The sequence below is a fragment of the Puccinia triticina genome, chromosome 10A, assembly GCF_026914185.1.
Source record: "Puccinia triticina chromosome 10A, complete sequence".
In the NCBI taxonomy this organism is placed as follows: domain Eukaryota; kingdom Fungi; phylum Basidiomycota; class Pucciniomycetes; order Pucciniales; family Pucciniaceae; genus Puccinia; species Puccinia triticina.
Window position 1 is genome coordinate 287,592 of NC_070567.1, and position 25,594 is coordinate 313,185.

Sequence of the window (25,594 nt, forward strand, 5' to 3'; positions counted from 1 at the left end):
TATTTTCTTTTGAAAAGTGGATGAGGAGGTCCGCAAAATCCTCCTCTATCTCCCACCCGACTTTATACCTCTGGGTAGATGGATGTACAGGAGGTGCAGCCGTCCAAAAGTTGGCTACACCAAAACTGGCCAACCGTGACGCGGTTGTAAGTCGGTTTTAGACACAAGTCCCTCCTTCGGAGGGGTTGCTCCGCGACCAGGGCTGCCCGCCCCCCCGCAGAAGAGGGACTTCCACAAGTTCGTAAATTCTTGTCAGCTGTCCAAACTCCTGTCTCGAAGAGTTTCCCATGTAAGATGACTAATCTGTTCTTGTGTATCTCCAATCTTGACAGGTGGACTGACCATCATGAGAACCCAACGACGTGCTGCCCTGCATTTGCACGGCAGCCTGACAGGTTGGAGACCCCGACAACAGGCCATTCGCACAGCGGCCCGACTGGTTGGCTTCTGTTGTTGGTAGGGTTGACAGCACCACTTTTGAGAAATTGCGCGCCAATGGGCGCCTCCAAGACCTCCTCAAGGGGCACGCCTTTGGCTGGCGCAAGGCCGGCGCGCCCCGGCAAGCTTTAAAGGGCAGGTTTTGCACGCATTGAAGATTTTTTTGGTTTTTTGGAACCGCAAACATTGATTTTTTTTCTTGGCGCGTAGGGTAAAGCCCCCCACAAAACGTGGTACTTGGCCCCCCAACCTCATCTACGGGTATATCACCGCAGCTACCCCCAAAATAACCACCAAAGATAGTTCAAATACAGCCTTTGGGCCCCCCAATCTCATCCAGAAGTGTGATGCACGCCCACCCCTCATCTCGGGCCAAAAGTGCGCGCGTGCGCGGCGCCTGCACATTGGCGCGCACCTGGGGGTGGCACCATCAACCCTAGTTGTTGGTTTGTCGGTCCGAGGGAGCCCAAAGGACTTCAGTGGTGTACTTTGAAGTTTGCTTTTTGAAAGCCATATGTATGTGATCCTTTACTGGGCAGAAAGTGAAAAAATCCGGAACCCAGATCTCACTTGGGACTGGTTGGTTGAAAGGGTACGCTCAGATGCACCTCAGGATTTTATGCTTACATACTCAGCAAAGAATGACCAGACCCTGCTGCAAATTGCTCATCCACACGGTCATCCTTGTCTGAGGAGGGCTGGGTGGATCAGGGCCTGCTCAGTGGAGCCATCTAAATCCATACATTCCGAATTCATACAATCAAATCTTGATGAGTACTAGTGGAGACACTTCTGGAGTTCCCTTCACGTCACTTGACATGTATTCACCTGAAATTTTTCACGGTGATAGCTATCTTTGACATGTCTGTTTTTTAGTTGGTGAAACCCTGCAAGAGGCGGGGGCTTCACAGGGGGGTCCTGGATGGGTGGCCCAGGGGGTTGCACATGTCTTGCAGCTGCAGTCAAGTGTGGCCACTGGCAGAAAGTCTCAGAGCTTGCAGCCCAAGTTGCAAGCTCTCATGGATTAGCTGTAACCAAGCCCCTAAATTAATTGCAAAAAAAATACATGATTTGAAAAGAAAAAGGAATAAATACTCATCTAATCAACTAATTTTTCGTACTTTACATGGGCTGGTAAAATTGTGAACAGATTGAATAAGAACACTTGAATCTCCCGTGGAAGTGATTTAGGTATAATCACATCTTGCTGAGAATCAAATGTGTGAACCCTAATTAGTTTTTCAAAGGAAAAAAAAACTTCAGCTTGTCATCATCAAGATGTTGTTATGAACATTGAAACTTACTTTTGGGATAACTGCTTGTAGGATTCGCTCGCCAGCATTGGCAAGTCAGCCTTGCCTTTAAGATTTTGCTTGAGTAGCTTGGTGACATCGATATTATTTTTCAGATAATTTCTCCACCGAACTTCTCGACATGAGCCTTTACTTTTGACCAGATAGTAGTCCTCATAAGTCTCTAGATATCCCATCAGAATGTAAAACAAATTCAATTCACATAAGCTGAAATTACTATCAGATCAACACAGAATAATGAGAAAAAAACATACCAAATGCTGCTCGGGGGTTCAAGCGAGAGGTCAATCTCAGGATTTCCGTATTGGCCCATGCCTTTCTTTCATTCGCCAGTTTGCTCTCTGCGGTCAACAGTTTCTCATTCGCGTCCAGAGTCCCCTGCATCTGCTGGTTTCTCTGCCTCTCGGAGGCCAATAGGGCTTCAGCCAATGCGACGAGACTGGTGGCGTGTGGCTTGTTGTTTTCTGTAAAAAGATCGATAAGGCTCGCTAAAGCCGAATCACCTGGGATGTTGGCCTCGAAAGAAGGGTGCATCGTACTGAAATTTCGTATTGGGGGGCACGGTCGACGGCAAGAGATAGGGTGGGGAGGGCGGGAAGGGCAGGTGCGCATGGCAATCCTGATCGGACAGATGGCAATCTGGCCGTTCCTGACGACTGGTTGCAAGATTTCACTCCACTAATTGTTTTAATTAGAATTGTTTCATCGCGCGTGAGAGGAGAAAGTAGAAGTTTCATGTAAGCTTGTGAACGAATGGAATTATTCTTAGTTTGATTGGTAGAAGGAATACTTACACTGCGGACTTCGGAGGGGATCTTTCCTTCAGTGTAGGGTTCCAATCCGTCTTGCAGCATTTTCCTTGCCAGGGCTTCGACAAACAGTCAAGCGCATTTGTTGTTGTTGATCAACGGAAGCCCTAGGTAAGACGAATTCGAAGGTCAAAGACAGTCAGTCATAAGCTTCGATCTGGATTGGTTTCAGAAACAAAATTTCACCCAAGGTGAAGCAAAGCAACAAACCGAAATCGACTGAGTTTCGACGAGCCACATAATCTTCATCCAGGACATCTCGTCCTCTTTGTTTGGCGAGGTTGATGACACATTGAATCTCATGTTCTTCAAACACCTCACGCAAGTTTCTCTTATCCTGCTTGGGGAATTCGATCCGTTTGACAGGAATGATCGATGTTCCGATGGGATCTTGAGCCTTGAGCGATTCGGAAAACGATTCAACTTCGGGCGATGAACAATACAGCTTGAAACCGAGTTTCGATAACATTTCTGCGCAGTACTTCAGCTCGGGTTGAGTGGTATCACCTCCAATCAAAATCCCAGAGTTCTGCTTGGGCAGCTTGAAGCCGTTGGTCGATAGAAGTGAGGCCCAGTATGCCTCGTGTACATCCTGGCCAAAGGATGCAACTTCTCCGGTCGAGGCCATTTCAACACCCAAGAATGGATCGGCTACTGCTAAACGAGTCCAGGGGAACTGAGGTACCTTGATGGCACAATAGTCTCGCTTTTCGGCCATCAAATCCATTGGCTTCGGTACTTGTTCTCCCAAGATGGCAGCCGTCGCAATGTCGATGAAATTGGCACCCAGTACTTTACTGACGAATGGGAAAGACCTCGAAGCTCGCAAGTTGCATTCGATTACTTTCAATCGGCTTTCACCATCGGGCTGTTCGGATTCTTGCCTGATAATTTGCATGTTGAAGGGTCCGAATATGTTTAGGGCTTTGGCAACTTTCTGAGAAATCTCCTTTAATCGCACCATTTCCTTGAAGGGGGGTAAAACCAGTGGGGCATCCCCAGAGTGGACTTCGGCATTTTCTACGTGTTCAGAGATGACATGAACGATCAACTCGCCCTTGTGAGCAACGGCATCGACATCTATTTCCTGTGCTCCGTCGATGAATTTGGTATTCTTAACATCAGGCTTATCGATCTTGGGTAAGACTGAAGCACTGATCTTCCTGGCGATTTCACTTGGTGTACTGAGTGTCGGCTGAACGACTTTGAAGTCCTGATAACGGGCGGTTGAGATCGAGAGAGCCCTCTGCTGAAGATGAGGGAAGCCTCGGAGAGAAACCTGGGCAGGCGCTGTTTGGAATGAAGCGGTCGACAGTGGTCAAGCTGAGTGAAATCTCTTCAACGGTAAGGATGCTCTGATCATGTTTGATATTTAGCCAATCGATAGGCGTCTAGTACATTAATGATATTCTGAGGTCAGATGAGGAGAAAGGCGACGGATATATATTTATTTACATACACCACCCGAACTTAACACAGGTCCCTCCCTCCGCTCCTACGCCCGGGGGGCCCGAAGGGCCGCCTCCCGAAGGGAGGGACCTACACCACGGGTGCAGTTGGAGACGTCCGGCCCGACGTTGGCCACCCCCTCTCCGCCCCTGCAGTAAAACTTTGCAGGGCGGACGTTGGGAGGAGTACACCACGGGTGAAGTTCGGCATCGCAGGGACGCCCCCAGAGGGGTCATCTGCAGGACGCCCTCTCCCAGGGAATAAGGCATCCCTCGGGCGACGAGATCCACTTATAAATTCGCGCCGCCATGACAGCGGCTTGCAACGCCCCCCTGATGACCCCTAACAACAACACATGGCCGCCCCGCCGCCGTCGTCCAGATGCTCAAGGCCAGGCAAGACGCAGCCGCCCCACCTTTGGGACAGCAGCACGCTCAGCACGTCACTGGCCTTTGGGTACCAGTGGACACCCCATTGGCAACCACACTGCACCGCGGGGATGCCCCAGCCCCTGCCGGGCATAATGTGGATACCGCCCCCCCTCCCACCGCGGCACCAATCAGGAACCCTCCAGTGAACACACAGAAAGAGACGCAGCCCCGTGCAAGCCAAGCCACACACATATGCAAAAAAATAGTCTTGCTATACCACAACTATGCAAGGGAGCCACACAAAAATGAGAGTAATTGAGAGAAAATTGTGAAACAAGTGACCATAGACTGTGTTGGTGTGGCTATCAAGACTGAGCTATGCCAAATGACGTATGATGCTGTATCGATTCCAGCTCATCTGCCGGAAGGTCGGGTATAACCTTGCAGCGTCTATTTCTGCGCATCTGTGCCATGTCTGGCTGAGCATGTTCAAGACCGGAGCGTCAAGACCCACGGCTTGACGTACTGCCCGTGTATCGCGATGAGTCTGAGGTTGCTCTTCCTGTATGGGTGGGACGCTCGGGAGCGTACCAAGTCTTAGCTGTGGGAGGACTGAAAAGTGGAGCTAGGTGTCTGAACTTCATGGTGCATGTGTTTGGGCGAGGCATTGCCCCGTTACAATATGCTAACGTGGTTTCAGCTATGCATCACACATCACCACGTGTAGTGGTAAAGTTAGATCGATCTTCTATGAACCAAGTTAAGTCGCTGAGGTATGATGCACAAATTTCAGCAAGGAACGCATTGGTCACTGGTTCATCAACGTGTGCCATCCTCAAAACCGATGGAGCCCATGCTTGCTGCCCAGCCAGCACAGCATGTGGGACAGCCAGCTGTCGCAAGTTTGCTGGTCCTGTGCCACCTAACCCCTGCACTGCAGGTAAAATAGCTGCAACCACATGTTAGCTTCCATCCACGGGACTAATATATCACCACTAACCAGGACGGGTGGGCCCTCCCGCGGCTGCCGGCGCCATTGCATTCCTCAGCGGTGGAGTGTAGTCAGGTGCGGCGACTCTGCGGCGAATGCTTGAGCGGCGAACCCGTGCTGGGCCAGCAAGGGAGGCTTGATTGGTGCCCGGGTATGCGTTGCGGCCATCGTCCAAGATTTCAGAGTCCGAGGAGTAATGCTGTGAAATTGTGTTGAGAATACACAAATTAAGGTTTTTTAAGAGCTAATCACAGGAACCGAAAAAGTGAGAATTTGGCGAAGTGCAAGTTTGAGTTGAAATGAAATGATGGGGCAGTCTGGTGATGGGATGAAGCGAGTTAAATGTTGGTTTCCTGTGATCATCTTGGAGACCACCCGTCTGCGGGCTTTGCCAGGGTTGCCCCTCATGTGTGTTAGCTTATTCAAATATACAAAGGATTGTGATTGAGGGAACGCAGATGGGCCATCTGAGTGGCTGGGTGACGGCACTGGGGTGTTCCTAACATGTGTGAACACCGGGGTGGTGTCCCAGTAGGGGGGGGGGCGTTGTGGGGGTGTTGAACCTCTGCTTGCGGGGCACCCTGGTCGGAGCGGCAGGGGTTTGCTCCGATGCTACCGCATGGCCAGGGAGGCGCTGCGCTGTGGGTAGCTACAATCTGGAGGGATGGCTGTGGGCTGCTTTGGGTTTGGAGGCGGCGGCGGGGTGCTCATCCGGTGGCACCTGTGGGAGGGGATGCCAGGGGGACGTCCGGTGCTACACCGGGACGGCAGAATGGCACTGGCATCCGGGCGGCGTTTCATTTCTTGCCAAGTGCGCTGCCTGTGTATATGTCGGGAAGGTTGGGCTGCCCCTGACGGTGGCTAGGCCACCTAACTTAACTAAGTCCCTCCCAAGGGAGGCCGAAGGCCCTCCCTCTGGGAGGGACTTAAGCCTTACAGGTGATTTTGGCCTGAGAGGTACATCAACATTCAGGGCCTCTGGGTGGTTCTGTTTTTGTGTAATCACCCTCTACATTCAGACTTAGAATCATCAGAAGGCTGGGTATATCATACCCTTTTCTGGTCTGGTGGCTCTTGCTGGTGCCCAATTGTACAATGTGGTCAATGTAGAATTGAGAAAACCCCATGACAGCTAAGACAGCTGAGTTTTTGATGTTTTGTTAAGAGGTGGGGCAGGTAGAAATGTGACATGAAAGTGCATCAAAGATTAGCCAAGATGTATGGCTTTCAGATTATCCAAAAACTTTGGTGGAAACACCGGGGGGTGTGGAGCTATAGCAACATTTGTTGGGGAGTTGGTATTTGGCTGTTGCTCTCAGCCCTAAATCACCGATACCGCATAAGTCCCTCCGGTGGAGGCGCTTCGCGCCTCCAACTTCGGACTTAGTTAAGTTAGCTAGGCCACAAATCCTACCCCGACGTTGGGTAAGGATCCTGAGACGACCCAGACGTCAGCCGCAGGGCCGGAGAGGGGAGCTTCAAGACAAGCAAAAATGTTCTGCACTGGGCTCGAACACCGGGCTGCCAAGTCGTCCATGGCCAGCCTCAGGTGGACACTAACTGTTGGGCTAACCAACAAATTCTTGAAGGTAACCTCCAAAAAATATATATATCCCCTCCCAATGCTCAAAAATCGCAATGTAAGTCAGCTTCTTCAGTTTTTTTTTCTCTTCTATGTACGATCCCTAGAAATGTTGGGAAAAGTATACTGGTGTGGTCCAGAAGTCACTTTTTTAATTGACTTCTTCACCATTGGTCGACAGTCAGATTGAGTGGTCGGATGACTTGTCGGGAAAGTCGGCTCACTTCTGGGCGGAGGCAACCATTTGAGGACCTCGAGGGCGGGTTGACCATGCTGACCCACCGGGAAGATGGGTTGGCCGGACCTATCAGACAAGCCGACCATGCTGCCTTGCGGGTCGGCACGGTTGGACTAGGTTGGCCTGGCCTCCCTGTTGGGAGGAACTGCCAACGGGTGGTTGGGCAGGGTCGGGCCGACCCAAAGGGCTGCTTGACGTCCTGCCAGGATGGCCCAACCCAAATCTGACGGGAGGGTCTGCCCGCCGCGCGACTCACTTTACAAGTGGAGCCGTGGTGTACAGTGGGTGTGCAGAACTTCTTGACGCACCATTTTGAAGGTTTTGAGGCCCAAGATAGACATTTGGACCTATGAATTTTTTCTCACAGGTTCTCCGGGGGCTGATGAGAATGATTAAATTAAGATAATGATTGCACAACAAATAGAAAAAAAGAAAAAAATTAGTAGAGTTTTCACCAAATCTCAAACTTCTTCAATTTTTTTCTAATAAATACAAGATAAATCAGGGGGGTGCAGAGGATTGTGAGAGGGATGACTGCAAAGAAAAAAATTGAAAAAAAACTTTTATTCTACTTTTTTTCTTCTATGTAGCTGCAGACCACGCGATTATTGCCTCGATAGTTGCGAGTAACATCCGAAGGTGGTTGGCGCCCGCTGCGTGTCCATTGTTTTGTTTCCAAGGTGGTGGTGGTGTTGGTGTTGTTGAGCAATGACCAGAGCTGGTAGACGGGGGATGTGCATCCCAGGTGAACCTCAAGTGAACCTGGGATGTCACCTGTTTTTACCCCGCGCCGAGAACTTCAGCGCACCCACTGTACACCACAGGACCACTTGTAAAACAAGCCGTTGTGGTACCCAGAAATGTGAAAAATCAAAAGTTTTTTCTCATAGGTATAATTACACATAGAAGGCCTCAAGATACAATCAAATGGACCCCAGGAATGGAATCTACGGCCAAAGTTACCCCTAGTCACCACTGGAAACATCACTGGAACCCCACTACATTAGAAGGTACACCCCACTATGCACATACCCTTACATACTTTCCCCGCACCATCCTATCTCCACTACATATATTAGTTTGTTCTTGTTTGTTATCTGCATGACATAAAGATGGCACTTCGCACCTGGGTACCTGCAACAGGTGCGGGTACCTCCTCAGAAAAACCACAGATTCTTGACACCCGCACCCGCACCCGTACCTGCGGAGGTGGCATCTTGGCGGGCTGGTACATATACGCCAGCTCGCCAAGAGGGCTTCCACTCGGCGGGCTGGTATACAAACACCAGCTCGCCGAGAGGGCTTCCACTCGGCGGGCTGGTATACAAACACCAGCTTGCCGAGAGGGCTTCCTCTCGGCGGGCTGGTATACAAACACCAGCTCGCCAAGAGGGCTTCCTCTCGGCGGGCTGGTATACAAACACCAGCTCGCCGAGAGGGCTTCCTCTCGGCGGGCTGGTATACAAACACCAGCTCGCCGAGAGGGCTTCCTCTCGGCGGGCTGGTATACAAACACCAGCTCGCCGAGAGGGCTCCCTCTCGGCGGGCTGGTATACAAACACCAGATCGCCGAGAGATTCCTCTCGGCGGGCTGGTATATATACACCACCTCGCCGAGAGGGATCCCTCCCGCCGGGCTGGTACACATACACCAGCTCGCCGAGAGGCCAACAGGGCTTCCTCTCGGCGGGCTGTTGTATTTATTCCGGCTCGCTGAGGCCCGAGAGGAATCCCTCTCGGCGAGCTGGCGTATTTATTCCAGCTCGCCAAGGCCGGAGAGGAATCCCTCCAGCCCGCCGAGAGGAATTCCTCTCGGCGAGCTGGTGTATGTATACCAGCCCGCCGAGAGGAAGCCCTCTCGGCGAGCTGGTGTTTGTATACCAGCCCGCCAAGAGGAAGCCCTCGCGACGAGTTGGTGTTTGTATACCAGCCCGCCAAGAGGAAGCCCTCGCGACGAGTTGGTGTTTGTATACCAGCCCGCCAAGAGGAATCCCTCTTGGTGAGCTGGTGTATGTATACCAGCCTGCCAAGAGGAATCCCTCTCGGCGAGCTGGTGTTTGTATTCCAGCTTGCCGAGAGGAAGCCCTCTCGGCAAGCCTCTGGTAATGTGGGGGGTATATGGCGGGTACCTGTCCCACAAAATGGTGGACACCCGCACCCGCACCCGCACCCGCACCCGCACCCGTATCCGCCGACAGGTACCTGTTGAGGTCCAGCAGGTACCTGCTGACAGACACCAGGTACCCGCAAAGGGGTACCTGGTGCCATCTCTAGCATGACATCATGCAGCACTGCCTCTGCAGGCTGTGCCCCCTCAACTGAACTGTTCCCCGCATTCTAGTATCTTCTAACTCCACTTTGTTTGTTCTTATTACATCACATGTTCCTTCCCTGCACTGCTTCTGCACCCCTTGCATAATTATGACATCATCTGACACAGCCTCACCTCCTGTATGCACCCCTTGCATAAATTGTACACAGCCACTCCCACTTAACTCCCTCATTTGTACAGCACAGGCCAGCTAAAATCCCTCACCCAGGGGCTGCCCTGGAGCCAAAATCCCCCACATTTGTCTATATAAGGAGCTCTCTTCTCCCCACTTTTGGTTCCTGATTCCATTCCACTCATCTCACTCCATTACTCATTCCATTCCACTCATCTCATTCCATTACTCATTCCATTCTAGCTTATTCCATTCCACTCATCTCACTCCATTAATCATTCCATTCCACTCATCTAATTCCACTACTCATTACATTACTCATTCCATTCTAGCTTATTCCATTCCACTCATCTCACTCCATTACTCATTCCATTCCACTCATCTCATTCCATCACTCATTCCATTCTAGCTCAGTTTATTAATCATCAAGTTTTCTACTCAACCATCACCCAAAATACTTACGCACCCACTCAAACCCTCTTACTTACATATAACAACCCTTACATAACTGAATAACAATTTCTTATACTGTATCACGAAAAAACTTATCTTGAGCCTACCACTCCTATCACTTATTTTAAACTTGCCAAGCTTACCTTGGTGGGTCTTGTATCTGGTAGCATAGAAGGGCAGAGCCTGCAACTCCTTCATCCCCTTCTCCATTCTGCAAAAGGGTTTCACAACCACTTTTGAGTCTTACACCGTGCGGCGGGCGGACCCGTCCGTCAGATTTGGGTTGGGCCGTCCTGATAAGACGTCGGGCAGCCCTTTGGGTCCGGCCAACCCTGCCCGACCACCCGTTGGCTTTTCCTCCCAACAGGGAGGGCAGGCCGACCTAGTCCAACCGTGCCGACCCGCAAGGCAGCATGGTTGGCTTGTCTGATAGGTCCGGCCAACCCATCTGCCTGGCGGGTCAGCATGGTTGGCCGGCCCTCGAGGTCCTCACATGGCTGCCTGCGCCCGGAAGTGAGCTGACCTTCCCAACAAGTCATCCGACCACTTGATCTGACCGTTGACCAAAGGTCAAGAAGTCACTTAAACAAGTGACTTCCGGACCATACCAGTTTAAGTTTCCCAACATTTCCAGGGATTGTACATAGAAGAGAAAAAAAAAAAAAATTAGATAAGATGGACTTAACACAATTTCTACATTTTTTAAACGCTGAGGGGAACTATACTGGAGAGATTGACCCCAGGTGTAATGAAATGTTGCATAGTGCACTTGGGGATGTTGAGGTTCTCCTGCCACTGGGCTGCCTCAAGCACCTGATCAGTTTGACTCCTGCTGGGGTCCTATTTTTGACTTGCCACCTAGCAGCTCAGCACCTGACGTCTGGGTCAGATTCAGCTGAAAACCCAACGTCAGGGTAGGACTCATGGGCCTGGCCACTGTCAGTGGCTGCCCGACCTTCCAGACACTTTGTTGTCCCAACGTTTGCTGCGCCAACTTTTTCCGCAGGGGCAGATGGGGGACGGCCAACATCCGCCCGGAGGTCTGCCCAACATCCAACTGCACCGGTGGTGTACACCACCGCTTGAAGTCAAGCTCCGAGTCACGTGGACTGGACCCCGCAGTTGCAGACAGGTTGGTGCCCGCCTGCCTGAGTTTGACCGCAGGGTCAAACTCAAGTGGCGGATTGGTAGGGCCAGCAGTTGGCCTGACCCATCCGACTCAGCGGGCGGGCCAACTCCGCCAACATGCCATGTTGTTGGAGTTGGCTTCACCAGCAGGTCGGATGGGTTGGCCATGGGTCACCGACCAACCCATCCCCGCCAAGGCCAGCATATCCACAGCAGAGGCTGGTTGGGCACGACGTGAGCCCAACCAGCCTCACCTAGCTGATGGGCCGACTCCGCCAACATGGCATGTTGGCGGAGTTGGCTTAACCCAGCCAACCAAGGCCCGCCCCGACCAGCTTGCCAACGTTGCGCCCCGGTTGACCCCACGTCAGGCCAACTGAGAAAAAAATAAAAATTATTTTTTAAAATTGAGTTTTCTGAGCCTCTTTCCATGTATAGAAAGAGGCTACATATGTGAGAAATTACAAAAAAAAAAAAAAAGGGGGGGTCTTCATAAGATTCTGAGGTCTTGCCGTCTAGCAAGATTCGAGGAAATCAGGTTATGTACCTAGATGGCAGCAGGTATGACAAAGAATCTGCATTGGTGAAGCTGCTAGTGCACTGGCGCCTTTCCAATATGCCTGGGTGTACGTGGCTTGGGTTCGAGCTCACATGGAGCTAGGTTTTTGGTGGTGGAGCCGGCGACCGGAATCTCACCGTGGCACCCACGGCGGGCCACCGTTGGGAGCTTCCCAACGGTCCCACGTGAGCCAGATGCCTGACCGCGGCACCCACGGCGGGCCAGCGTCAAGAATTTGGCAACCGCGGGCCCCGCACGTGGGGCCCACGCGGCAAGTTGCGCCAAACGCGGCTCCCACGTACTCCCGCTATGGAGCACTGCCAAGATTCTTGGTGTGGTTGCGGGGGTTGGCTCCACCTTGCCTCCCACGTTGAGCCGCGGTCAGGCGCGCTCTGTGGTGTATGTAGTATAAGACACCCAGGCGGGGTGAATGCAAACTTGACAAAAAGGCGTCGCTGATGAGCTCTAGCACGCACGGTATCGGTTCCAATCTCGGTTTGATTACACTCACCTGACGAAAAGGAATGCGTTGCTGGTGAGCTCTAGCACGCACGGTATTGGTTCCAATCTCGGTGAGGAAAGAGAGAAACCAGTACCGGGCGCGTAGACTAGACTAAAGTACAAGATGGCACAGCCGCAGTTATGCATGTAGATACAGGATTGACACATGCATAACGTAAGATAAACTAAGATGATTAAAGTTTACCATCTTGCTTCCTCCGGACTCCAACACCCCCTCCCAACTTCCAAGATGGTAAACTTTACCCCTTCAGACCCAGATTTGCCAGTGCCACATCCATTTTGTTGGGGCCGAGTTTCTTGGTGAAGATGTCTGCATGTTGTTCTTGTGTGCTTGTCCATTGTATCTTGATCTTGTTTTCTCTCACGAAGTCGTTGATGAAGTAAAATGCTCAAATCAAATACCGGGTTTTCTTCTTTGACGTGTTGTCCCCTGCCATGAGAATTGCTGCCTTGTTGTTGCAATAAACTAGAGTCCAAGGCGGCTTCGCCGCTGCACTTTCAAGGGTTCAACCTCTTCAATTTTCACCAAATCATCCTATTCCTAATGATTCATTCTTATAAGTTGGCAATATGTACTCATGCATGCCATTTCCATTGGCATCTAAATCAGTTGGGAATCGGCCCAGCTTTTTTTACTTCAGATTCTGGCTATAAAAGTGCAGATCAGCCTGCAAATGTCAAATTATAATGTATTTAAAGTGCAATTCTTGGAATAGTGCACCAGCTACACTAACTTTACTATTAGCACAAGCTTGGTCTAGTCTAGGAGAATCCCACCAACTTCTAGCATAGAGGGCTTGTGCACTTCTGAGGGATCTGTGCTAAAGCCATGCGCACAAGGCACCAAAAAAACCATCTACGCTCTATCACAACAGTTTTTGAAAAAGCTTCATAACATATTCAAGTTTGATGCAGCATTACTTTTTCAGACCAAACAACTTGCATCAGGATCAGCTCATCTGAAAGTGGAGGCACTAATCTAGCTTATTTCAAATCTTAATTCCAAAAGTGGAAGACTTCCTGCAGGCTGAACAGAATCAAATTCCACAGATTTGTTGCCAACAGACTGACCGGGCCCTGCTAAATCAGCAACAGATATGTGAAATTTTAGTCTGTCTGGGGGGGGGGGGGGGGGAGTAGATCCTGCAGCAAGTCATCCAGTGACCATCTCCATATTTGAAGTGAGAAAGGATGGTATCCATTTCAAATCTTTCTTCTTCTTGAAAGAATGGTCAAGCATCTAAGAGCAAGTTGCAACTCCAAGGATGTAACTTGTAGAGAAAAATGTACATCCACAACTGCATAAACTCTTCAAGAACTGCCAAAGGTACCTCAAGAAAAGAGAAGAAAATTGAAAAAAGGCAAGGAGGATCATAAAAAGATCCCAATTGATGTGCTCAGTTCAGCAGCTATTTGATTGCAGGAGCATGTGATGGTTATTTTGGGGCCAAAATACTGGAATTCACATCAAAGAGTACATCCTTGAGAGAAATATTGGAGATAAAATTCAAGAGAAGCTTACTCTGTTTTCAACTTTCCATTTTACATTGACATGATTGGAATGGCACTGACCTCAAGAAATACTTTCATTTTGATAGTCAACAATATAATCATTCACTTCTATTCCCAAAATCCACTCAAATTGCTGAATTGAGAGTGGTTTGGGTTTTGATATCAATTCTAATGAAAGATTTCAAGAATGGGCATTTGAACCAGATTTTCTTTCCAAATGGAATGGTATTCTTGCGCGTGAATCTCAGAGTTTCTCCAACAATATATTTACTTACTCCACTGAAAAACAAAACAAAAGATTGTCAACTTTGTACCAAGAGAATCTCCTTTGGATGAAACACCCACACTGGCAGAGCATATCTGGATACAACCTAGGATAGTTTGTTCACATTGTACCTCTACATTTACACACTCATTACCTCTGTTAATATTAAGTTGTGTCGGCCACAGTTGGGCAGTTGTTTGTCAAAAGGGTTCACTTTTAAACTTCAACTTCATCTTATATAACTGCACATTAACTCTAGCCTGAAGATCAGACAAATAAAGGAGATAGGGAAAAACAAGAGAGTTGAACGATTCAAAGCTATTGATTGTCTAAGTATCGGCCGGTGGAGCAGCACTGGTCGACTCTGAGCTGGCGGCAGCTTGATCCGTTGGAGCTCCTGCCTGAGTAACGCAAGACTCGGTAACCGGTGGCGGCTCGGCGGGCTCGACGGGCTCCGGCAGATTGGACCCTTCAGCCGTCGCGCCAATCCTATCGGCCAGCTGACGAGCCAAGTTGATCACTCCAACGATGTCGTCCTGGGAGTCCACGCCTTGCATGGGGCTGTTCTCGGGTAGTGCAGCGGCTGGTACGTTCAGAGGGAGCGACAGGAGAGGTGAGTTAAACGAAATAGACCTTTGAAGAAATAGAAAAAATAACTCACGTATTGCCTGGGGATTGGAATGCTCCTGCTGTTTGATTGACGGCTTCGGTGCCATCGTGCATTTCCGCATCCTCGGTAGTTGCAGGTTGGTTCAGGAATAGGAGGATTAGGGTCATAGGCAGAAGCGTTGACGAGAGCCAACAATTCCGCAATGCCGGTGACATCCACAGGCATGGGCAAGGCGCCATCCTCTTCGCGCGTCGTCGATGTGACGGCATCGGTGGAAGGGGCGGGTGCCAGCTGGGAGGACTGAGCCAGGTTCTCACGCATACTTCGGGCTTCACTGGCCAGCTTGGAGAGCTTCTCTCGTTCCTGAAGGTCTTTGGCTGTTTGCTTTGCGCGTGGAGATAGGGGATTGAGGATCGCGCTTTGGATCTTCGCGGGGTTTCCGGAGGAGGATGAGATTTGTTGGAAGACTCGTGCTTCCTCGGACCATCTTGGGAGGGTGGCCAGTGGCATCAAAGTTTGTCCGGCAACTCAATCGGCGAGATGCCGATCAAGTCGGCTAGCTGGGGGAGGCTGGTTAGTTTGGCCTACCAAGCCTTGTGGGCCAACCGGCATAACAACGCCTCGCTGAAGATCAATGGCAACGCCACCAAGGGAGGGGCCATCGGGCCCTTGACCGAGATCGATGTGAATTGGACGCTGACCGTAGGCAGCCGTGCCGAGAATATGTTCGATGAGCTGGCCAGCACCTCCTCCGAGGAGGTTTTTGATTGCGGTGATCCACTGGTTGACTGATCCGGATCGGATGTCCATACAACGATGAGAGCAGGTAAAACCGTCAGGACGGGAAGGCCTGCCGGAATCTTCAACCAACAAGGGATGGGTTGAGATTCCCATGGACTGCTGACCAGTCCGGGGTCGACCAAATACGTTATATGCGGCTTGATCTGACAAGACAATAGCGTGAGCAAAATGGAAGAGGATAAACACCTGAGAAAAAAATAAGCGGCTTACAGAGCAGAGTGGAATGGCCACCCAAGCCAACAGGGGCAGTTTGAATCTCTGTTTGGGGTTGGAAGGGCAAGACGCCATTCCAGGACCAAGGCGCAGCATTGGCACGACTTGTCCTTGGCGTAAGCTAGCATGGCCTCGACGATCAAGAGCGAGGAGGCGAGCCATTTAGGAATCCCTGTTACTTCGAGGGATTCCTTCATTAAGCCAGTAGCGTTAGGGAGTAATGCCACAATAGTCCTCAACAACGCGTTGGCGTTTCGATGCAAGGACGCTTCAAATGACGAGTCATTGGCCAGAAGGGCGAGCATTCTTAAGCGGACAGAGATGGCTGGGATATTGTTGCGCGGCGGGTCTTCATTGGATGGGTCGGATGACGGTGAGAAAGATTCGAGCTCACTGAGTAACGTGGCAATTCCATCAAAGGGCTTGTTATCGTTGGCCAGTGATTTCTTTTCAAATGATTTGAAGGCCGTTTTCAAATCAAACACCAATTCATCGCAAGACTCGGCCAGGATCAAGCTGCGTTTGAAAAACATTGCTTGCAGTGGATCTCAGAGTTCGCTCAGGGCAGTTTTCATCTGAACCCGAATTTCGTCGAGTCTAGACGTCTTGCTGCCGACTGGGTCACTGACTTCGGCTGATGGGAGTTTGGGTGTTGTATGTCCGTCGTCGCCAGAAAAGCTGCAATTCTCCGTGCTCCCTTGAGGATCTGCGGCCCCTGATTCTTCAGCTGAGGCTTCGACCATCGAAACATCGTGATTGTCGGGGCCTAATCCGCTCTCAGCAGGTGGGATCGGGAGGACTGGGGACAGGGGTGGAGAGGTGGCAGAACCTAGTTGCGGGGTGGCCATCACCTCATCCGCAACAGCCCCAGGTTTGTTTGGTGAGCTGTCAGCCACGTCCGCAGTTGGGTTGCTTGCTTCGGGGGCGGTTTGCTCTTTGTTTGCCCCAGATTGGTCTGCAGATGTTGATGGCGGGGCGGCGGTAACTGCAGCTGCAGCGGCGGCAGTCTTCTCGAGCACGTTGAACTAATACAGGCGAGGCAAGGAGAAACTTGGTTGCCAAGTTGAGATTGTTGTTGGTTCTTGCGAGTGCAGTTTCGCAAGCGGAACGTGGGAATCCCATGTCTACCAGGCTAGCGATTCTTGCCTCGTCCGGTACAGCGGGTGGACGTCCACCTGAGAGCGCGTAAGATGCAAGGTAGCTAGAACCTGCCCTGCCTCCTAATCCTCTGCTCAATGCCCCCATGATTTGGTCTCAAGAGGTATTGGTGGTGCCCATCAAGTTTCCAACAGTGGTAAAAGGGCCAACCGGAGTTGGCTCTGGCAAAGCCTCGCCATCAGCCTTGATGATATCAAGCAAAATCTTTACAACTCCGCGGACAACGTTGGGGGGCGCAGTTTTCAACCAGTCGGCGCGCCACAGACGTTGGATGTCAGCGAAGATCCTTGCACGCATCGAGATCAGCAATCCGGGAGCATCAATTGGGGGGTCGACCAGATCCTTCCAGCTTTGCAGTAAAACAGCATGAGGGGACTCCAATAGCGCAGTTGATGAGCAGAGGGTGTGTAGTAAATCGAGGGCGACCTTCAAGCCACCGTATAGATGGACCAGCAAGACGTTCTGAGCTGGTGTGCGGTCTTCTTCCTTCAAGAGCGAGTCAGTTTGATCAACGTAGCGGTTGAATAGCAAAAGGATAGTCTGCAAGACGCCGCTGTCGTAGAAGGGGGGTAAGATTAGACTGTTCAGAGTCGAGCGGCTTCCCGTTTTCTCAGTGAGCAACTGAGATGCTGTGTTCAGGCACACGGTGAGGTATGCGAAGTTTGAGAAAGGATCCTCTGACAAAGATATTTGAAAAAATAAAAACATAACGCTATGAGTAAACAATACACAATCAAAATACATATCAGAAATCTTTTCACCTGCACCCGGCCATACCAAGTGGCCTGACAAAAATTGTGTGAGTAACTTTGCCGTATTGAACGCCTAGTTGGTCACTCGGCGAGAGGATAAGAGCTTGATGATAGCTAAATGAAGATATGAACATTAGTGGCAGCTTCTTGGACATGGATAAGTCATGCGGGATGCTTACCTGAGAAGAAGGGATTGAGTGATTGGCAAATCGAGGCTGCGATTGATCGTAAGGCTTTGGCATTCTCAATGGACTATTTGGAGGCGGGAGTCCCAGTGATTTCGGTCGCCTTTCCGGTGATAGTGTCGGCGCGGCCAGCGGATGTCATCGAGGCAGCTTCGGTATTCGAGATGGCATTGGCTAAGAAGAAAAGCTAACGAGTATCAGTAAATGCGTGATTCTTGCCACAATAGAGTGGAATAAACTCACCATAGAACTGATCTGGCTTTGGTCTCCAATTGAAGGAAGGACCAGAATGGATACAGTGCCTGATGACGAAGAAGGGATCGGGGCGCTTGTCGCGGTCAAGCCGGCAGCAGGTGTAGTCCCATTGGACCAAGGCTTGGGAGCAAATGCCTTGATCAGGATGTGCTCCCAGAAGACCACGTGTTGCAGGGCACCCAAGATCATCACTGTTTCTGACTCTTTGGGGTTGTTGAACACTGCAAGGATTCCGGCGGCGGTTCGGGTGTGAGAGTAGCCACTCGCAACGCAGATGTTGCTCAAAAACGATATGTAGGCTTGGATCGAAATCAGACGACAAAAAAGATGATTATGGCCGTCTACATCAGCGGCTAAAGCAGCAAGAAAAGTGATTTCACATTATTAGTTATCAGAATGGTGAGAGGCACAGATGACGTGGACAAGATGCGAACTTACAAGTAGTTGAAACCATTTTCAGCATTTCTGACTCCGGCCGGAGGGTTTGCCAGAACGGTTTGATTTCCATCAGGTCGGACCGGAGTTGCTTCATCACAACCGTGAGTGTTTCACTGGGTAAGGTTTCAGTAACCACCCTGATGGCTGAGCTGAACGCCTCGGCGGCCGGTGTAGTGGCAAAATCGTACGGTATTGAAGGCAATCGGAGGAGGCCCAATAACTTGTCCAAGGCACCCAGGGTAATCAAGTCTTGGCAATGCGCCACGTTCTGCAGCATCGATTCGAGTAACTGTGAAGAGAAGGGTACGGGGTTGGAGTGTGAGTTACTTAGAAAGGACAAGGAACAATGAGAAAATGGAAGATGGCTTACCCTACAGGCGACGTCAATCAATAGAAGCACCAGGTTATTTGCGTAATGATCTTTGTCGTCCTTTTCTTTGTCTTTTTTGGTAACACTAGCGGTTGCCGACTGGAAGAGAGTAGTGGCTGGGGCAGGTGCAGTTAGGTTGTCGTTCATGACCACATCTTGAGAGTTGCTCTCGGCGGGGGCTTGCGCGGCGGGAGCTTGCGCATCAGACGATGGGGGGCCTTCAATCGCAGCTTGTGAGCTTTCCTCGGGGCAAGGCTTCAACTGGACATTCGCCACTTGGCTTGTATTGATATCGACGGCGTTTCCAATGCGATCTATCTCGTTTAAGAAAGTCAAGGTCGCATCGAGGACCGTCTTTTTCAAAGAAGGTTGATGTCGGATAATACTCGTCGATGTTGCTACCAACCACGGAAGCGTGGTCCCTGTGCCGTAGAATCCGGGCGTGCCTTTCAGACGTGAACACCAAGAAGATAGCCGGGATTGCTTGTCGGTCGTTCAACTGCTGTAAACCAACCTCGTTCAAGCATAGAGCGCCAAGAGCAGATGGTATAGCCGCAATCATATCAAATCCCGGTTCGATACCACTGTCGATCACATCGTAGAGGGCTTCAGGCAAGCCTGCTTCTTGAAGAATTACGAGGGAGGTCGGCTCGCTGTGAATCAATGTGGACATCATGTTGATGGCCAGGGAATAGATCTGGTAACCGAATACCGCCTTGTTTTGGATGATCAGCTTGATCGACTGAGGCAGTTGGGTTTCCGTCAAGTGGCGAACGCTTTCCAAAGTTCCAGCCGGAGTGAGCAAGCGCTGGATCGAGCGGAAGAGAGCCTTGAGAAGGCCGGCGGATGAGTGTGAGAGCATTCCGATGAGCAACTCAGATGGTTTGGAGGATGATGTGATGTCGATAGGGTGCTCGGCAATCGCTTTGTCGACCTCTTCCTTGATTCGATTAACAAACACCTTGAGCCCATCGACTCCGTTGAAGAGGGCGAATGCCAAGGTGAATCCATACAGTAGCCCATCCAGATTGGTAACAGCTCGAATGACGGTCCCAATTTGATTTAGATGAGAATTCTTACAGATATCAACGAGTACAGGTACGACACCGGTCCCAACAAGGAGGGAGCCAGCGTACACGCTAAGCTGCAGACAGCTCAGAAAGCAAAAGAGGGAATCGATAAACTCGTCTTTACAGGCCGCTCGCTCGCGCTCGAGCTCCTTCGCCATCTTGCGCACTACCTGCATCAAGGTACCGTGACTAACAGAAACACCAACTGCGCCGGCAGCCTCAGCAATCTTGCCTCGATATCGGGAAATACCTTCCAATGCGTCAAAGGCGGCGGCTTAAATGTCGCCACCGAGACCGTCACCACCAATTTCGAGATTGACAAGCTCACTGAGTTGGGATATCAGACCGGGCTCGTAGATGAACAATTTCGAAATAGCGGTTGTTTCGTCGGTCGTGTGGGTATAGATCGCCGGAGCCAACAGTCGTACCAGGCGAATCGCCGAACGTCCAGAGAGTTTTTGAGGGCCATCGCGATCCGGATCCGGTGGAAGAGCTTGAATCGACAATCGATCGGTAGCTGATGATGCTCGATGAGGTCCGCCAAGATATCCTGGGGGCGCCTACCAGATGCCAGGGTGTCAGGCGAAACGTGGATAGTCGCTAATCCCTCGACTGGAGCAAGGGGTTGGGCGGGGGAAGTCTGGGAAGCAAGAGATTTGTCTTTCGACCAGCCTTTGGGGGTTGGGGTAGTTGGAGCATGAGCCGGTTGGGTTGAGGAGCTTGAGGGTTGGATGGAGGAAGAGGTGGATGGACCCGTCAAGACCTCCTTTCCTTTGCCTTTTTCGTCTACGGCGGGCTTGGTGTCAGTGGTAGGCTGAGTGGTTGGCTTCGGGTCAACCTTGCGATAGAAGTGGAAGGTGACTTCGGGGGCATTGTGCGGTGGGTTGGCTGGGATCAAATTGATATCCATGTTGGCATCCTCCGACTGAGAGGAGGTCGAAAGAGTGTGTTGGACGAGGTCGACCAAGCTGAGGCCAGTTATATCTGTTGCGCCGATCGATGACCAACTCTGGAGCAGGTCGAGCAGTCGCGAGTGAGAGATGCCGAAACCGCCGTTCATGTCTTGATGGTGAACGCTCCACTGTTGGGCTGAGCGAAGGATCAGCCGAAGATTGGCCAGGAGCACGTCGGTGTCGGTAGTGAGGAGAAAGTCGTTGAGTTGCTGTAGTTAGAAAGCGAGGCAGAATCAGTTAAAATGCTGGTCAAATGGAGCTAGGATCGAAGCAGGCAAGAAAAGATAACAGACATCGTAGGATGAGAACAGTTTTCGATTGGTACAATTTTCGAGCAGCAGCTTGATGAATCCGGAGATAGCCAGGGTCATCGGTTTGGTGATCGGGGCAAGGTCGTTGGCCTGGACGCCTATCCGTTTGGAGTCATTCTCTTTGATCTCTTTCCCATCCGAATCTTTTTCTTTCTTGCTACCTGGTCCTCGCAGATCGTACTCCTTGGTCGTCGCTTCTAGGTAGCCGTCAAAGCGATTGAGAACGGGGATCCAGAACATGAGATCCGATCGTGGGTATTGCCAGCCGGTCTTGATGGCATCTTCGAGGGCAGTGATGAGCTTGTGATCGGGCGAACTTGGCACAAGTCCCTCGCCTGCCGGGGGGCGCGGCGCGAAGCGCCTCGCACTATAAGGACTCAGAGCTATACGATGATAGCACGGCGTGGTAAGCTCTCCACACGTCCGGGTCCGGTCTCCTAATCTCGATGAGGAAAAGAGAATAGGAGCCGGGCCGGACTACCGCATATAGTAGGCAGGAAGCGTTCCAGGTCGGAGTTTCCAGGAAAAATGAGCGACCTGGAACGCTTCCTGCGGACCTGATCTCCTTCTTCCTATGCCCTTCCAGGACATCCAGGAAATCAGGAAATCAGGAAATTAAAAGAGGACAAAGGAGGATAAATCCCACCTTTCTTCTCAAACCCCGGACCCCCACCTTTTTTTTCGACACCCCTACATCATCTTTCCCACCACCTCACACTAACTTCAAGTGAATTTTTGTACACCGCCCGCCATGCTAGAAAATACCTCCCGCTCAGCAGTAATATCAAGCAGTCGAGACTCAACCCAGAGGAGTCCCTCCCGGTCGACAGCCATATAAGGCAGTTGGCCGGGAGCAGTACCTCCCGGTCGACAACCACATACATACAAGAGCCGACCGGGAGGAGTCCCTCCCGGTCGACAGCCATATAAGGCAGTTGACCGGGAGCAGTACCTCCCGGTCGACAACAACATACATACAAGAGTTGACCGGGAGGAACCGGGAGGAGTCCCTCCCGGTTGACAGCCATATCGAGCAGTCATCCGGGAGGGACTGGAGCAGTAGTACAGTACCTCCCGGTCGACAGCCATATAAGGCAGTCGACCGGGAGCAGTACCTCAAGGTTGACAGCCATATAAGGCAGTCAACCAGGAGCAGTACCTCCCGGTCAACAACCACATACATACAAGAGTTGACCAGGAGGAGTCCCTCCCGGCCGACAGCCATATCAGGCAGTCATCCGGGAGGGACTTCTCCCGGTCAACTGCCTTATATGGCTGTTGACAGGGAAAGTCCCTCCCGGTCGACAGCAATTAAAGTAGTCGGAATTGTTGCAGTTTGAGCTAATTTGAAACTGCTGATGAAAAAAAAAAATGTACGAGAAAGTCCGATGAGGTCAGATCAACTTGTGGTTGCGTGGGGGGGAAGGAGCTGGTCCTTCGGGGACCCCAAAGGCATGGGACAAAACATGTTAAAACTGATAATCATTTCCAGGTCTTGTTCTCCTGGGTTCAAATGCAGGAAGTTCCTCTTTCTGGGGGTCTCAATGTAGAACCTCCAGGAATTATTTTTTGGCTGTGTTTTGGTTTTCCTGGAGTTTGGACCTGGAACGCTTCCTGGATCAATTTTGAAGCCCCCTAGTCTACATACAAGGTTAGGTTTTGGGGACAAGCGGTCTCACTCTACTAGGTTTGGCTGATGAGTAAGTACATAGTATGGTTATGTACTATGCAATCTTGACTAGAATTCTAACACCCCCTCCCATGATTGCATAGTTCACCCGGTTATTTTGAGTTTACCGGATGCCTCAATTGCTTTCTTGGGTCCCAGTGGCTTAGTGAAAAGATCTGCCAGCTGGTTGATGGTGCTCGTCCAATGGAGTTTGATGCCTTCTTTGCGAATCAGATCATTCACAAAATAAAAGGCGCGCTTGAGATATTTTGTCTTCTTTTTCGACGCGTTATCCGATGCTATTAGAATTGCTGCTTGATTATCCACGTGTATTGAAGTTGGCGGTTTGTAATCAAAATCTTCAAGCATGTTGATCACATGAGATAAGATCTGCAAGCCTTCTGATAGAGCAATATATTCCGCTGCGCATGTAGATAGCGCCACCACAGTTTGTCTCCGAGATCCCCACGCCACCGCATCACCACAATGGGTGAGGACATACCCCGTCGTCGAACGTTCATGCTTGCCCCCCCAATTCGCATCCGTCCACAACTGAAGACCCACCCCGCTCGCCGTGTACACCAATTTTTGACCCGCCGTTTTCTTCACATACCCAATCAAACCGTCCAAGGCCTCCCAATGTTTCACCGAAGGATTTGCCGAAAAACGCGCCAACAAATTAACAGGAAAAGCTAGGTCTGGTCGAGTACCCCCGGAGAGATACATTAGTGATCCTATTATTGAGCGGTATTCTGTCGCATCCACCGGGTTGCCTGCCAAAATTTCTAGATCATCAGACGTCAGAGGGGAGTCGCGTTGGTAAGCCTTCCTATGATATTTGGCTACTATCTGTTCCGCTAGCACTTTTTGACTGAGTTCGGTACTGCCTTTAGTCATTTTTATGTCAATGCCAACGAGTCTATCAACAGAAGACAACCACTTGATTCCTAGATTCCTGGTCATTCCACTGCGCAACTCATCCAGTAGTCCTTGATCCGTTGCCAGCGCAAAACCATCATCAACATGTAACCAGATGATCACTAAACCGGTATCCTTCTTGAAGAGATATAGCAATGGCTCTATTTCACTAGCCGCAAATCCAAGACCCTCAACCGTTTGCTTGAAGAATTTCCACCAACACCTTGCCGCCTGCTTTGTTCCATACATTGCCTTTTTAAGGAGTATTACTTTTCCCTTCAGTTTGGGACAAATTTCAACAGGGGGCTGAACATATACTTCTTCTTCAATAGGGCTGTACAGATAGGCAGAGCTGACGTTGAAAGTTGTGGTGGGGTAATTGTATTTCAGAGCGATGGAAATGAGAAGCCGTAAGGTGTTCAGCGAGGCAGTAGGTGCATAGGTCTCGTTGCAATCTTCTCCCATCCGTTGATTAAAACCCTTAGCCACATATCTTGCTTGGAATTTATCAACTGACCCATCCGGTTTTCTTTTGATAGAGAATACCCAACGCGCGCCCAGAACTTTCACGCCTTTGTGTGCCTCGACCGGTTCCCAGACCCCTAACTTGCCGAATTTCCCCATCTCGTATGTCGCCGCCAACCGCCATTCCTCCGCGTCCACCGCCGAAAGCACCTGTTTGATCGTCTTTGGAAGTTGATGTTCAGGCCCAACACTCAGGTGAGCTAGCTGCCGTTGTTCTTCCGCCGCATACTCCTCTGTCTTCTCTTCCCCCAGTTGGAGGAGGATTTGATTCAAAATGAGCTCAAGATCCGTCTTCTTGGGGTCTTTCTTGATCGGTAAGTTTTGGAAATCAGGGAACCTAACAGAAGCCGAGTGAACCATTCTTTTCTCAGCGGGAAGCCAGAACAACCATCCAACGCCCGCATCCGGATATCCAAGTAGAAGGCCTTCTTGGGCACGCTCATCAAGTTTCTTGCGGCGTTCTTTCGGTATGTGAACAATAGCTTTGGCACCGAAAGGGAATATGCTGTTTGGATTGGGGTTGGTCCCGTAGAACAACTGTACCGGACACTGATTTCCTGTCCTCGAATTAGGTATCCTGTTGTGCATGTAAACGGCGGTTGAATATGCATAACTCCAAAACTTCCGCGGCAAATCGCTCTTGTGCAACATGGTACAAGCCATATCTCCCAATGTGCGGTTGAGCCGTTCCGCCTCTCCATTTTGTTGAGGACTATACGGCGTCACTGGAGCTAACGCAACTCCGACTTCTTCCAACAGCGGTTTTAGCGATTCAACATACTCCGGGGCATTATCACAACGAAGGTAAGAAGGGTATCGCCCGAACTTATTCTTGATGTGATGCATCCATGACATGATCTTCGACGGCACATCGGACTTGGCAATCATTGAGGTACAGTATGTGTACGTACTCGCATGATCACGGAGGGTGACTATGTAACGGCGTCCACTTATATCATAATCAAACGGCCCAGCGACGTCAGAAACCATGAAGTCAAGTGGTCTATCCCGGGGAATTTGAGAGCCAAGGACCATAGTCTTCTTGTCGACACTCTTTGATTTCGCACAGCGCTCGCAGAAGAAAGACGTGACCTTGAGTTTCAGATCGGGAAAATTCACACGCAGGTACGTTCGGACAATGTCCTCACACGCGTGTCCAAGGCGAACATGCCAGACATAAGGATCAAAAGATGGCACCGATGTAACTTTCTTGATTGTATCATTGCAGGTTGTTTTCAGGCTCCAGCAGTAATTGTGAAATACAGTGGAGTAGGGGTTACGGAAGGGGTCAA

General features: G+C 50.6%; 7 protein-coding genes across 7 annotated transcripts; all 7 read right to left on the reverse strand.

The window, feature by feature from the left end:
* Nucleotides 1-1,537: 1,537 nt before the first annotated feature.
* On the reverse strand, nt 1,538-5,779 carry PtA15_10A28 (uncharacterized protein; the record flags this gene model as incomplete). Its single annotated transcript, XM_053160450.1, has 7 exons — nt 1,538-1,667; nt 1,743-1,914; nt 2,006-2,429; nt 2,546-2,619; nt 2,771-3,850; nt 5,381-5,615; nt 5,744-5,779. 7 exons carry the CDS (start codon nt 5,777-5,779, stop codon nt 1,538-1,540), a joined length of 2,151 nt encoding a protein of 716 aa, XP_053024164.1.
* An 8,624-nt stretch (nt 5,780-14,403) lies between these two features.
* PtA15_10A29 (uncharacterized protein) lies at nt 14,404-14,805 on the reverse strand (the record flags this gene model as incomplete). The annotated part of the gene is made up of 2 exons (XM_053160461.1): nt 14,404-14,657; nt 14,736-14,805. 2 exons carry the CDS (start codon nt 14,803-14,805, stop codon nt 14,404-14,406), a joined length of 324 nt encoding a protein of 107 aa, XP_053024165.1.
* A 407-nt stretch (nt 14,806-15,212) lies between these two features.
* On the reverse strand, nt 15,213-15,494 carry PtA15_10A30 (uncharacterized protein; the record flags this gene model as incomplete). Its single annotated transcript, XM_053160473.1, has 1 exon — nt 15,213-15,494. One exon carries the CDS (start codon nt 15,492-15,494, stop codon nt 15,213-15,215), a length of 282 nt encoding a protein of 93 aa, XP_053024166.1.
* A 197-nt stretch (nt 15,495-15,691) lies between these two features.
* Nucleotides 15,692-16,231, reverse strand: PtA15_10A31 (uncharacterized protein; the record flags this gene model as incomplete). Its single annotated transcript, XM_053160483.1, has 1 exon — nt 15,692-16,231. One exon carries the CDS (start codon nt 16,229-16,231, stop codon nt 15,692-15,694), a length of 540 nt encoding a protein of 179 aa, XP_053024167.1.
* Nucleotides 16,232-16,246: 15 nt separating this feature from the next.
* PtA15_10A32 (uncharacterized protein) lies at nt 16,247-16,546 on the reverse strand (the record flags this gene model as incomplete). The annotated part of the gene is made up of 1 exon (XM_053160494.1): nt 16,247-16,546. One exon carries the CDS (start codon nt 16,544-16,546, stop codon nt 16,247-16,249), a length of 300 nt encoding a protein of 99 aa, XP_053024168.1.
* A 406-nt stretch (nt 16,547-16,952) lies between these two features.
* On the reverse strand, nt 16,953-17,763 carry PtA15_10A33 (uncharacterized protein; the record flags this gene model as incomplete). Its single annotated transcript, XM_053160504.1, has 2 exons — nt 16,953-17,533; nt 17,634-17,763. 2 exons carry the CDS (start codon nt 17,761-17,763, stop codon nt 16,953-16,955), a joined length of 711 nt encoding a protein of 236 aa, XP_053024169.1.
* Nucleotides 17,764-17,860: 97 nt separating this feature from the next.
* Nucleotides 17,861-21,430, reverse strand: PtA15_10A34 (uncharacterized protein; the record flags this gene model as incomplete). Its single annotated transcript, XM_053160515.1, has 8 exons — nt 17,861-17,980; nt 18,037-18,401; nt 18,487-18,775; nt 18,857-19,210; nt 19,263-20,200; nt 20,255-20,486; nt 20,540-21,088; nt 21,173-21,430. 8 exons carry the CDS (start codon nt 21,428-21,430, stop codon nt 17,861-17,863), a joined length of 3,105 nt encoding a protein of 1,034 aa, XP_053024170.1.
* Nucleotides 21,431-25,594: the final 4,164 nt, after the last annotated feature.